The sequence below is a fragment of the Lagenorhynchus albirostris genome, chromosome 16 (assembly GCF_949774975.1).
Source record: "Lagenorhynchus albirostris chromosome 16, mLagAlb1.1, whole genome shotgun sequence".
In the NCBI taxonomy this organism is placed as follows: Eukaryota; Metazoa; Chordata; class Mammalia; order Artiodactyla; family Delphinidae; genus Lagenorhynchus; species Lagenorhynchus albirostris.
Window position 1 is genome coordinate 13481340 of NC_083110.1, and position 14990 is coordinate 13496329.

Below are 14990 nucleotides of genomic sequence, written 5' to 3' on the forward strand. Positions count from 1 at the left end.
TCCCACCAGCAATGTGCAAAGGGGTACAGATTTGTTTTTAAATAGAATAACCGTCAGTCTTAATATCAAACTGGCCCAACAGCCCTGCCTGCAATATCAAGTAGTGATTAACTGCTTAAAAATTTAACTCAACTAAAACTCTGGACATAGATCTCAGTTTCTATAATTAAAGCCAGGTACTATTTAAACGTGTATTAAAGATTTATAAATAAGGATCATTATCCCATTGTACGAAGAATCAACTTAGCAGTCATTTTTTAAAGAGACTACAACAAAGGACATAAAGATAAAGCCAGGGCTGGACTAGCAACAAAAGTACTAGAAGTATTCCTGCTTCCTGAAAATAAGCGTAAGCAGGCACATAAGTTGCACTCTTACCCTTGTTTTGGCATCAATTTTAGCTCCTCGATCAAGCAATAGTTTTACCATATTGGCGTTTCCTCGTTTTGATGCAACATGTAAAGGAGTGATGTCATTCTGTGGAAGAACAGAGAAAAAAGTACAGTGTTACCTGAGTTTAACCAAAACATTGCTTCCTAAACCTTCCCCAACACATCCTCACACTTTTCTTACCTTTTTAAAAAAATATCCATCGTGAATAGAATACTTCCCAACATCTCTATCTGACGGTAATTTTACTCAGAAGGAGACCTCAAAAAGGGATGAATTTTAAGGGACACACTCTGTGGCGTAGGGTCCAAGTTTATTTCATTTGATTGACATTATTGATGGATGACATGGTGATCGTTTTTGTTCTAACATCCTGCACATTTAAGTCAACATGTTTTCCCATCACTGTGTGTGATGCACACTGGCTACTGAATGGTCGACTCAGTGGCTGATTAGTCAGCTGAGACTTAACTGAAAGGAGTGTCATGTTACTCAGAGCCTGCTCTGGGTCATCTGAGTACAAGTCGTCAAGGAGAGACAAGAGGAACTCAAACTGGGAAGTCTGTCAGTGCCCTATACTGTCACAGGGCTTCTCATGCGCGATGGGCTAAAAAGCGTTCACAGGCATTTATTAGCAATTGCACAGAAAAATGACTATGTTGATTTTTTTTTTTTTTAACTACTGTTGAGGGCTTCCCTGGTGGCGCGGTGGTTGAGAGTCCGCCTGCCGAGGCAGGGGACACGGGTTCGTGCCCCGGTCCGGGAAGATCCCACATGCCGCGGAGCGGCTGGGCCCGTGAGCCATGGCCACTGAGCCTGCGCGTCCGGAGCCTGTGCTCCGCAACGGGAGAGGCCACAACAGTGAGAGGCCCGTGTACCAAAAAAAAAAAAAAAAAAAAAATTACTGTTGCGGAATAGACATATGGTCAGGACAATCTGACATTCCAATCAAGATCCCCTGGATACCATAGTCCTTTGCTCCACTCATCTGACAGGTGCTGTGATTATGTCCAGACTGTCAAGGAAATACGTGCACATAGTGAAAACATTCTTTATTTTGGCTCCTTCTTCTTGTGTAGCAACAACATGGGTTTAAGGTCTGCAGTTCACAAAAGTCAATTACACGATAAACGAACGAGGCTCATAAGGGGTTACATTCTTGTCATGTGATGGCAGATACAATATAATAGCTACCAGGTATTGACTCACGTCCTGTGAGTTACGCTGCACTGCCTTAAACTCTTTACTATCTCACTTAGTTTTCATAGTCCTCACAATGTCACGTACAATCTGAATCACGATGACCGTCTTACAGATTAGAAACAGCAGGCAAAACCAAGATTCAAATTAAAATATGACTCTTAAACTTATGCTTTTGAAAAAAACGCTTTCAAATGAAAATTTTCAAACAGACACAAAGTTTGAGAGAAAGCCATAATGAGCTTCATGTACTCATCACTCTGGTTCAATAATTGTCAAACCTTGCCAATATTATTTCTTCTATACTCCCGACTATTTTTTCTGCCTGAAGGAGTTTAAGAGGAGAAGGAAAATCCTAGGTATCCTATTATTTCACCCCCAATTACTGCAACTTAATTATCTCTAACAGATAAGGATATTTGTAAACAAATAACAATATTAATTTTATCTAAGTAAAAATAATTCTTTCAAAAAGCCAAGATCTGTCAGTGTTTTTATATTCTCCCATTATCCCCAATTTTCTCAGTACAGTGGTTCAGATTAGAATATCCACAACTTGCATTAGGTTGAAACGTCCCTTAAATCTCTTTTAAAGTCTCCATAGATGCCCTCCCTATTCCACCTTCTTTTTTCCATGCCCATATATTTATTGATTAAACTGGGGAATTTACTGTGTAGTTGCACCCTCATGGAGAGCTGTTTAACACATTCTTTTGTATTTTCTATAAGCTTTTCTAGTTAAATACTTTTAGTCATTATACATTCTCCCATGTGAACAACTCTTTACCTCATTATTCTTAGGTGCTAAAGTATAAATCAGTTCCACAATAATTAGTTCGTTAAGTCAAAGAAGGAGAAAGAGATCTGAGTAAAAGAGATATGCCTTAGTCATGCTGGTGGGGAGTGGACAGGGCTAGTATCATTGCTCTAGACCAAGTGGTAGGCATACTTTTTCTGCAAAGGGCCAGATATCAAGTATTTCTGGCTTTGCAGGCCATACCATCTTCATTGCAATTTGTCAGTACTGCCCCAGCTGTCAGTGCTGGGGTAGCGATAAAGCAGCCCCACGTGACATGCACAGAGACGGGAGTGTCTGTGTTCCAATAAAACTTTATTTACAAAAACAGCTGGTGGGCTGGATTTGGCCTGTGGGCAGTAGTTGGTTGATCTCTGCTCTAGACCTATCAGCTTGTGGCTGATGGTTTCAACGGTGTGTAACAGGTGACAAAAGAGGAATTAAAACTATAGAGGCTGTGCATTGTATATGCTTTGGCCCTCTTTGGGGTGGATGATTTTGCGTATGAATGAAAGCTGGCAGAAAGAAACTTTCTGATGGTCTTGCTTGTCTCCATTGTCTGAGTGCAAGTATGTAAATGAGCCAAGCAGCACTACGGATGAATTCTAGGCCTGAGACAGCAGACGCAGCACCAGGTTAGGTCTATAGGAAACACAGTCCAACAGGAGAGCTTACCGAGCTCAGAGTGGGATACGACACAAAGACCTCATCACTCCCCAGCGTGAGTCAGGGCTGACATGCTATTTCCCTTTAAAGATGTGCTCTTGCCTGGTGGAGAAGGACTTAATTAACCTTTATCACAAGTAGGCTAATTTTAGTGAGAGGAAAGAGCTCCATTTCTAATTTTGCTCTCTTCCATATTCATGGACTCTATCTTACGGTGATGTGTAGATGTCAAAAGGGTGCCTTGAAATTCAAACTCCCACATTTTTCTACACTGCTCTGACCCCTCCTAGAGTACTACTTTCTATTTCTACAGCACTTAGTAAGTGTTGTAAATTACTTATGTAATTTCATTTTATCTTCACAACAATCTACTGAAGATATATATCATTAATCCCATTTGATCAATCAACTAAGGGATAGAACTGATCAGTAATCTGTATATTAAGAGACAACTAATGAGAGGCAGAATCAGCATCAGAATTCAGTTTTCTGGATCCTCGGGGTAGGGGGTGTGTGTGTGGTATTTCCAGTCAGGGATCATAAAGGCTTTGCCTAAAGACTAGGCTTCTCATCTCCGTCAAATGGAGCTTCTGAGTGAAACGCATACTTTTGTATTCCTGAATCAGGTAGCGACTGCTTCCATCAATTAGGAAGAAGTCAAATCAAAGTGGGACCTTTGGACCGGTCAACAGGACATTTCTATTTAGATTCCTCAGTTAACCAATAAAAATCTTTTATGCTCTACTAGGTACCAGGTCCACTGCTGCATTTCCATCATACAAGCGGGTCACAAAATTATGGAATCCCACCGAATCAAGAGTCCAATGACGTTAAAGACAAAAAGGCTTGTTTAGGAGAACCTCATTAGCCGCTCAGGAAGCGTAAATGTGTGCCTGCTTTCTGGGATGCAGTTTGGCAGTATATATGAGGAACCTCCAAATCTACAACTGAGACAGGAGATAGATGGGCCCCAGGCTGGGCAGCTGGAGTTTGTCCCCTGCGGACAGATACTCCAAGATGACCATAATGCAGGAGGGAGGAGAACCTGAGCCATGCCCAGATAAGAGAGACCACATATTCCTCATTCTTGAGATCAAGGAGACCTTCCCAACTACACGTGTGCAGAAAGCCTCCTGGGGGGCCAAAAAGGGAGGGGGCACATCAGAGTAGGTGATGTCAACCTTCCCACAGGCCTCTGGGCTAATATCCATCTTGGCTAAGAGATGCATGCGCACATAGGGTAGGACCCTGAGTTAAACCCAACACAAACTCAGAGCCAGGAAAAGCAAGATGCTTGGCCAGAGGAAACCTGGCAGAAATGCCCCATAAAAGTGATGCAAACTACCACAAAGGCACGACTCTCTCTCTGAGTCTGCCCGTGTGTGTCTATTCACATGGACTCTTTTTCCTCCTAATATACAATTGACTTGTTTCACTACTTTCCGTCTCTTTGTGGAAACTCCTTTCTACAAAGCTGATGGGCCAGGGCCCTGTCATTGGCTACTGGCCCTCGTGACCTAGCGGCTAGGACCCAGCACGCTCACTGCCACGGCCTGACTTCAATCTCTGGCCAGATTGAAGTCCGGCTTCAAGCCGCTGCAGGCTGAGGCCACCCGAGATCACAACCACGTACACCAGGCAGAGGTTGGCTGCCGTGGTAGAAAGGGCGAGAGTGCTGAGACAGACCCAGATCCGAGGCCTGGGCATACTCCCTAAGACTGAAGCGGATCCGGAATGAAAGACCCCTCAGCCCCAGCCTAACGGAACAAGCAACTGTAGCCGGCTCCTGAGGGCGGCAGGAGCTTGGTGAGAGAGACTCTGTGCTACAGGGATGCAGGGAGAGCGGAGCGGGGGAAGCGCACCAACCCGGGAGAATCTCTGACGGCTGGCCCTCACCCTCAGCGTAAGGCGGTGCAGCCCCGCCTAGAGGAACGTGAAACCTGTGCTGCAAACAAAATGGAAACTCAGCTCAACTCTGGACTCAACCGGCTTGGGCTTCCACATGTACAGCCTGACAGGAGAAGGAAGACACATGCCGCTTCCAAGCAGGGATACTATTTTCCTCAGTGTCTGCAGTCTATCTAGTGGAACAGGGGAACGACATGCAACAAAAGTTAGGGAGTTTAGGTCAAACGGAAACACTTGATAAGAAAACCACACTGTCAGAAATGCAGTATTCCCAACCTAAATGTCTGTCAACAGAGGAATGGATAAAGAAAATGTGGTACATATATACAATGGAATACTACTCAGCCATAAGAAAATGAAATAATGCATTTGCAGCAACATGGATGGACCTAGAGATTATCATACTAAGTGAAATCAGACAAAGACAAGTATCATATGATACCAGGTATATGTGGAATTAAAAAAATTGATATAAATGAACTTACTTACAAAACAGAAACAGACTCACAGACATAGAAAACAAACTTATGATTACCAAAGGGGAAAGGTTGGGGGGAGGGATAAATTAGGAGTTTGGGATTAACATATATACACTACTATATATAAAACAGATAATCAACAAGGACCTAATGCATAGCACAGGGAAGTCTACTCAATATTCTGTAATAAACTATATAAGAAAAGAATCTGAAAAAGAGGGAATATATATATATATATATATATGTATAACTGAATCACTTTGCTGTACACTTCAAACTATCACAATATTGTAAATCAACTATACTCCAATATAAAATAAAAATTAAATAAAAATATAAAGTAAAAGTGAAAAAAAACAGAAATGAAGCATTCCTTTGATGGGCTCATCAGCAGACTTCACAGAGCTGAGGAGAGAATCAGTGAACTGAAAGATACACCAGTATGAATGATCCAAACTGAAACACAAAGAAAAAAGAAAAAAGAAAAAGGAATGGAAAGAAACAACAGAGCACCCAAGAGCTGTGGGATGATATAAAATAGCTGACTGGAGATGCATAAGGAAAAGAGAGAAAATAGGGCAGAAGAAATATTTGAAGAGATCATGGTAGGGAATTATCTCAAAATAGTGAAATATACCAAACCACACTTCTATGGACTTATATTCTCAACTGTATAATGGACATAATACCTCCGGTGCCTCCATCACAGGACTGCCAAGGGGAGAGATGAGATTAATTCAAAAAGAGAAAGGAAACTCACAGGTATTCCGTAATTCTTATCTCATTTAACCCACTCAACAACCCTAATAAGGGGTACTATCTATTTTCTTTCTTTATGTTACAGATGAGGAGAGTAAAACTCAAACAAATCAAAATAACTTGTTGGGCTTCCCTGGTGGCGCAGTGGTTGAGAGTCCGCCTGCCGATGCAGGGGACACGGGTTCGTGCCCCGGTCCGGGAGGATCCCACATGCCACGGAGCGGCTGGGCCCGTGAGCCATGGCCACTGGGCCTGCGTGTCCGGAGCCTGTGCTCCGCAACGGGAGAGGCCACAACAGTGAGAGGCCCGTGTACCACCAAAAAAAAAAAAAAAAAAGTTTAATTATTTAAAATGAGTTAATCTAATGATACAGATTTCCTGTAATCTTTCTAATGAATGCTGTAACTTTAATAACAGTCTATATTTTTTCTAACAGTCTACTAGCAAAATTTCTTAAAAACAAAAAAATGAAGGTGGTTTATAGTTATAAATTTTCCACACTCATATCGTTTCTAATAAATCCGAAATTAAATTAATCTCTGTGCTGAATACTTTTCTTTCCCCTCCAGAAAATAAATCATTCTTTCAGGCTTTGGAGATGTCAGTGAACTTGAAACTGTTAGTCTCTCAAGTATCCTACCCTCACTTGGCCTTCCAGTAAATTAGATTCTTGCTGAAGTTTCAAACACGTCAAAAATGAAAATAACGTCTTTGAAGTTTCTAAAGAAAGATGGTTTGGAAAGAAATAAAGCCAGTCTAGTGCAGATGGCTTTATCTGTGTGCAGTATACTCGTTCTAAGGAGAGGGAGCTCCTCCAGGGACCAGCAAGACCACAGCTACCCAGGGGCCAACATCCCGGCCTCAGCTTCCATCTGGCACTGCTGCTGGGGGCTGACGGTCACACACTGAGACATAAAAAATGAGTTAGAAGGTCCGGATGCACATCCTTGTTCTTCCATCTTACTTTCAGTAGGATCTGGGACAAAGGACTTCTTGGGATCTCAGTTCTCATCTGTAAAACTATCTATTCTTGTGGGTCTCAAACGATGCACTGTACATAAAAGTATTCTGTACGCCAGGGGTCCCCAACCCCCGAGATCTGATGCCTGATGATCTGAGGAGGAGCTGATGTAATAATAATAGAAATAAAGTGCACAATAAATGTAATGCTCTTGAATCATCCCCAAACCATACCCGCCCCCCCGCCCCCAAGTCCGTGGAAAAACTATCTTCCACGAAACCAGTCCCTGGTGCCAAAAAGGTTGGGGACCGCTGCTGTAAGCTGTAAATATGCTGTAAATTCAAGGTTATATTATTATGGGCTTATAAACATAGAGGTAGTTTTTACAAGCAAAAAAATTTTTGCGATTTCTGTGACTCAACTTTAGACAATTTATATGAAGAAAAGATTTTCAGAGCACGGCCTCAGTCAGTGTTTTCTAATATGCTCGATCGGAAGAATCACCTGAGGAACTTGTTAAAAAAACACAGATTGCGAGGCCCCATCCCTGAAGCACTGAATCCCGGTCCAGGGGAATGGGAAGATGCTGGCCAGCTAGGGAAAACCGGCTGCAAGGCCGGTTGGAGGCTATGAGAAAATGGTTTTTCATTTTCAAACTCAGAGGGACGTGCTCCTTGGACAAGCCTGCCTTGTATTTCTTACCAGAAAACGTACATGATACCTTTTCGTCATAAAGCCATTACGTTTCTAAATATCGAGAGTCCATTTCAAAGCATGATCGTTAGGGGTTCAAAAATGCAGGACTGATAGAGATAATAAATAACATGTAGTGGAAATATGAATGCATTACCTTTTAGAATGAATTTGATCATGTGTCAGTTTTTTTAAGTTTGCTCATCTTTCAATTAAAACGTCCTTAAATGCGAGATGGGATCTCGTAGTGAGTTAAAAACAAAAAAACCTTTAAAATCTTGAAAAATGTATTTAATTCATTTTGCAACTGGTGCAGGCAGCAAACGAGTAGCCAGCTGGTCGAAGAGAGACTACTGGCAGTTCTGGTTTTCCTGGGATGACCCTGGATTAAGTCCAAAGCCCGGTACACACGCCCTCCGATGTTAGAATATCATGAACTACACAGTCTGAATGTCGTTTATTTTACTTGCTTGTTTTTATTGTCTTATTTTACTTGACTGATTTACTTTGCTGTTCTTAGCTCAAGCTCTGCCACCTTGAAGCCGTACAGTTTAATTGAAACACAAGTTATTTAACTTCTCGCTCCCTGGCGTAAAATGGAACTCATACCCACATCTCACGGGATAACTGTGAAGAATAAAGGAAATAATGTATAGGAAACTTACTGGAGTACGTAGTCATAGATGAAAGCCGTTTCCTAAATTAGTTTGCATTTTGGATAAGTTTTTTCCACCTCCTATTTCAAAGTCTCAGTAGTAAGAGCGGAAAGGACCCTCAGGGTCTTCCAGTCCAACCAACTCTGAGGGGTGCATCATGGGGGAAGCTTGCTGCCCGCTGCAGAGCAGTCCCAGAGTGAACACGAACTGCCCGGCCCTTCTTTCCCATCTGGGGACGTTCCCATCTCTCCATCTCTTGGCTGTAAAGAGATGATCAATCCAGCAATGCTGTCTCAGAGGGGGCACCACTGGCATTCTGGTTGGGACACTGTCACTGGCATGAGGATGTCCCACGCACTGAAGGGGGTTTAGCTATCCCAGCCCTGCCCCATTACATGCCAGCCATCATTCCACTTCTCCATTTAAAGACCTGTAAGAACAGAGAGTCGAATGGCGGTGACCAGGGGCTGCGGGGTAGTGGATGAGTTGGGGAGATGTCGTTTAGGGGTACAAACTTGCGAATAGTAGATAAATAAGTTGTGGAGATCTAATCTACAGCATAATGATTATAGTCAACAAGACTGTATTATCAACTTCAAAGTTGCTAAGAGACTAGATCTTAACCTTTCTCACCCCAAAAAAGAAATGATAATTATATGTTAGAGTTATTAGCTAACAAAAACTGTAGTAATCATATTGCAATATACAAATATATCAAACCAACACACTGTATACCTCAAACTTATACAGTGTATCATGCCAATTCTCTCAAAAACAAACAAACCAACCAAAAATGCTGCAATTACTCCCTTCTACCTGCAGGATCCAGGCCAGTGCCCTCAGCCCAGCCAGGGGTTCGGGGAGTCCCTTCCCACAGGCTTGGACTCGCCACTCATCTCCAGCCTCATTTCACATGTGCAAATGGGCCTCAGCCTCCACTTCCTGGAGCTGACTCTAATACTTTCATGTCCATCACAGCTTAGCTTTTCAATTTTTTTTTTCAACTATGATAGTCCATGCTGATCTCCTCCCTGAACTTGTTTTCTTGGAACCTACCGCTTTGATTTGTGAGAGAGCCAATAAAGGATCGCGCATGTGTCCCCAATTCACCTCTCTGCAACGTTTGGTTCTTCAAAGTCCTAAACGCTCCGCTCTAGGTGCCCCTTCGCCCTTCCTGTATATGCTTCAAACCACCAGAGGAACAAGAGCAAGATTTTCTCATGAAAGAACTAAGATGCCCAGGAGGGGACCAGGGTGCATCTGAGCTCATCCAAGTGCACCTTCTGACAACAGGAAGTGTGAACAATGGTCCGAATGTTCAGTGGAGGGCTGTTGTGGAGGAAATGAAAATTCTACAGCTAATGAATTATTCCCTTTTAAAGTGCAAATGAATAAAGCGAGCACTGCCAACTCCTAACTTAACAGAACTTTATTTCACAGAATTTCAAAATAGGATTCATTCGGGTCATTTAAACATGTTCTCAGAGCAACAATTCTAGAGCTGTACTGCAGGAAGCAGGGCATATATTCAAAGACGAAAAGTGAAACAAAGGGAAATATGTACCTTCCAATTTCTATGATCTTTTTTTACTGGCGTTCTTACTGTCTCAAACAATGTCATGTTAATCGTTTGGTAAAGGCTGCCCTTCTCATGCTGACAGACACAACGCAAACACTAACTCCAACATTCTGGGACGCACCATTTCTGACTAGCTCCAGAAGTACTCTAGAGAGCTGACATGATGTCACCTGCTTGACATGTGTCACGCTTGACAGGTGACTGTGTCTTACACTGATGGGTCTCCTCCCAGATGTAAGCATTAATCACCACCACCAGCACAAACATGGCTAGGACCCTGGCCCACAGGCTAAGCAATTTATATGGACTATATCGGGCGGTCACAATGATGCTACGCATTTGGTACTATTTTCGGACCCATTTTACGGGTGACAAAGCTGAAGAAGCATGAATAACTTGCCCAGGAGCACAGAAAGTAAGCCACAGTACCAGTGTGGAACTCCAGCAGTCTGACTGCCTTGCTGTTTGCTTTGACACTGTACTATACCTACTCTCTTCTGCGAAAGGCCTCCATCCCTGTCAGATAAGGTGGTCAGGCAGAAGGGAAGGGCTTGTGGTTGATTGATCTCTCTCCTATCTGGCTAATAAGAAAAACGCAGGGCTTCGCTGGTGGCGCAGTGGTTAAGAATCCGTCTGCCGATGCAGGGGACATGGGTTCGAGCCCTGGTCCGGGAAGATCCCACATGCCGCGGAGCAACTAAGCCCATGCACCACAACTACTGAGCCCGCGTGCTGCAACTACTGAAGTCCACATGCCTAGAGCCCGTGCTCCGCAACAAGAGAAGCCACCGCAATGAGAAGCCCGTGCACTGCAAGGAAGAGTAGCCCCCGCTCGCCACAACTAGAGAAAGTCCGTGTGCAGCAATGAAGGCCCAACACAGCCAAAAATAAATAAATAAAATAAATAAATTAAAAAAAAAAAAAGAAAAGAAAAATGCAGCCTACATGAGGAAGAGGCTTGCCCTGGACCACATCAGTGACCGATGATACAGCCAGGATGAGAGCCAGGGCTCCAGCATGTATCTGAGAACTTTCCTCCTCAGTCTAGGCTGCTACAGCTTAGAAACTTCAGCTCCTCAGACGACAACAACACACATCCCATACCACAGGGTAGGATATTAATAAGCTCCAATGTACTCATGGGTTTAAGACAAAAACATTCCCTTAAAAAATTATATAGGAGATTCTCCTTTGATGTGGCATTCAGGGGATTAAATGAAAAAGGCAGGAACAAGATTGCATGGCATGCAGAGAGCAATTCTCTAGAAAAGGTCTATCTCCCACCACTCTGGCCTCCGCTTACTTACTGGATTTGTTCTTCCTGAGATGTTAATATCACCATGGTAACAAGAATATGGGTAATGCAGTAACCACACTGAGACTTTTCCATAACTCACATTTCTTTGCTAAAGGCTCCCAAATCTCCATTTTCTTCCCAAAGGAGGTTTATATAACCCTTTAGAAATGTCTTTACAGGAATAAAGACATAGACCTACTAGAGAACGGACTTGAGGATATGAGGAGGGGGATGGGTAAGCTGTGACAAAGCGAGAGAGAGGCATGGACATATATACACTACCAAACGTAAGGTAGATAGCTAGAGGGAAGCAGCCGCATGGCACAGGGAGATCAGCTCGGTGCTTTGTGACCGCCTGGAGGGGTGGGATAGGGAGGGTGGGAGGGAGAGAGACGCAAGCGGGAAGAGATATGGGAACATATGTATACGTATAACTGATTCACTTTGTTATAAAGAAGAAACTAACACACCATTGTAAAGCGATTATACTCCAATAAAGATGTAAAAAAAAATGTCTTTAATGCTGTTGAACCTATACTAGGAGATAAACATAACTTATTTTATATTTGAAAATACGTATCAATAAAAATGAATGTGTGTGTGTGTGTGTGTGTGTGTGTGTTTGGGCTTTATAAGGACAGACATCTAAACGTTAACAAAATAGGACTCTTATGGGCGGTTTTTCTTTTCTTTCTTTTGCTTTATTGTATTTTATTTTAAAAATAAATCGTATAATGCAGGGAAAATATTTTTTTTTAATGTGTCTGCAATGGCATCGCCACACAAACTACAGTAGCGTCTCCGGAAGCCCTGGACCCTTATGAAAACATTACAAAAGTCACCCTCCTGCTGAAGCGATGCTCACCTCTTCTCCACGTTTGAGTGGCTGATGATCTAGCACTGGCTGGTGGTGGCCTTGATTGGGCTTTGACAGCTCAGAAACGGAGGCTCTGCTTCAAACACCCTTAACTGAACAAAGCCGGGCAGGAGACCTTGGCGACTAGCCCTTTGTTCTAGGCGTGTCTTCCAAGGTCAGCTACGCTGCTGAATCGCAAGACTCGTGGCTGCTCAAATCAACTTGCCTCTCAGCGTCTGACATTCAATACTTGGGTTTGGTGCACTTGCCTCTACCCCTCTAACAGAATCCTGTGGATTTCCCATCCCCCGTAATGCAGCTCACATCAGTTTGGGAAGTGGGTCCCTAACACCATGTGAAGCTCGGCCTGAAATTCTGATAGACCAGGGAGAGGACTGGGGCTTGAGGAAAGCAGGTTTGAATAGGTACTGGGTGCCCGGGAATAGTGGATAAGGAGGCCTGGAAGTTATCTGTTGATTCATTCTTGAATTCAACAAATATACATCGAGTCCTTCCCAGGGCTAGGTAGTGGGTTACACTCCAGGGATCCCCAAATGTGTAATAACACGTAGGTCTGCCCTTGAGGAACTCAAAGTCCTGCAGGGGAGGTGAAGCCCAGGGTGTGTGAGGCGTATTTCACGACACCTCTACTTTAGCCTGAATAGGACTGTTCAGCTCATGCACGCACAATGCTTAACAAAGAAGCTGGAACTTACTAAATACTCAAATCACGACTATTTTATATCATGATTACTACACATTTTTACCTACAGAAGAAAGGAAGAAAATGAGCATCCGCCGAGCACTTATTCTGCAGCAGGCGACGTCCTGGATGCTTTCATGGTACCACGCTCTGGCTTAATGGAATGCAGCTCCATCAGTACGTGAAAGGTACCACTCAGGGAGGCAGATCAAGGGCTGCCAGGCAGCAAAAATACAGGTCCTGCCTGCCCCCAGTACCTTGAGGAATGGTTCTCTGAAATAAAATGCCTACGTCTCTTACAAAATCTAAATGGCAAGAGACACATTCTCCACGGCTGAGTCCTTCACTGGAGGATTGAAAAGAAGAAGTTCACGTTAAAGTCATTATCACAGAGGCAGGAATGTGGTAAGCATTTGGAAAGAGGATATTTACCAGGTGAGGAAAGATGTCCCGTGGAGGAGCTGGGGATAGAGGGTGGATAAGGCATCTCAGACTGCAAGGGGCTTAGGTAATAAACACAGTGTGCAAGACAAACACTCGCACAGAATTAAGTTTCAAGGCCAATCACGAGACCAACAGGGCACGATGAGCACACACACTGGGGCAAGGAGGGGAGCGACCTATTTTAGGGGGTCAGAGAAAGCGTCTTTGAGGAACAGGATACAAGCATCTTTTACCCAGATTAAAAAACAGAGGCTCACAGAAGTAACTGCGGCATAATCTCTGGCAATTGGAGACCTCTCTTGAGACCTATCTCAATCTCTGATATTTCTGAACTCTCCATGGCATGAACTGGGGAGAAATGACTATGTTCAAGTTGCCAGCAGTATTTTTAGTCCTCTTTGGAAGAAGATTTCAGTTTTATTGCTGTTGGTGGTCACGGCGGTCTCTGCTTACATGATGGGAAAGGCGGCAATCTGCTTTTGGAGCCGAAAGGGGCCAGTCTATTAGGAGTAAAATTGCTTCTGCTTAAAGCATCACTTTCCTTGGAGGGGAAGGTTGCATTTAGAGATAATTATGACACCGAAGGGAAGGAGGCCTGAGACTGATGGTGTCTCAGCTTTGCTCGAAAGAACTTTCTGTGATGATGGAAATGTTACGTATACAGTGTTAATACAATGGCTGCTAGCCACACGTGGAAACTGGGCACCCGAAATGTGGTTCTGGGGAATGAGGCATAGAAGTTTACATTTAATTTAAATTAAAGTTAGTACTCAGTTGTTAGTGGCTACTGAATTAAGAGAGCCCAGGTGTAGAGGAAATGGGGGTCCCCCTCTCTCTGGGACCAGAGACTAGGTTAAGGGGCTTAGACTCTGACCAGAAGAGACATAGTGTTTGGTAAAAGGAGTTCTCACTAAGGGAAGTAAGAGAGACTCTCCAACACAGTGGCTTCAGGGGGCTCACAAGGGAGCCCTTTCCTGAGGAAGGGGTCATAGCCCACGGACTTTGGGGACAGTGTTATCCAGAACAGGTCCTTCAGCTCTGCCTTTTTTTTTTTTAATCTCATTTTTAACAATTAATTTTTACTGGCATATAGTTTCTTTACAATGTTGTGTTATTTTCTGCCTACAGCAAAGTGAATCAGTTACACGTATACATATATCCACTCTTTTTAAAATTTCCTTTCCACCTAGGTCACCAGAGAGCACTGAGTAGAGTTCCCTGTGCTATACAGTAGATTCTCATTAGTTATCTATTTTATATATAATAGTGTATATATGTCAATCCTAATCACCCATTTCATCCCTCCCCCCTCCCCCCCGTAACCATAAGTTTGTGCTCTACGTCTGTGACTCTATTTCTGCTTTGCAAATAAGTTCATCTGTACCATTTTTCTAGAGTCCACATATATGTGATTATTATATGACATTTGCTTTTCTCTTTCTGACTTACTTCACTCTGTATGACAATCTCTAGGTCCATCCATGTCTCTGCAAATGGCACTATTTCATTCCTTTATATGCCTGAGTAATAAGCTCTGCCTTTCTGTTCTGAACTCCCTTCCTCAATCCCAAAGATTTTAGAGAAGTCTTGTTGGGTACTAGAG

The 14990-nt window shown here is 43.2% G+C and overlaps 1 protein-coding gene across 1 annotated transcript in view; it reads right to left on the reverse strand.

Moving 5' to 3' along the window:
• The window catches only part of ANK3 (ankyrin 3), a 329557-nt gene that overhangs the window by 182391 nt on the left and 132176 nt on the right, over positions 1–14990 (reverse strand). Inside the window, 1 exon segment of the mRNA XM_060126942.1 lies at positions 379–477. Within this exon segment, the coding sequence (XP_059982925.1) occupies positions 379–477 (99 nt within the window).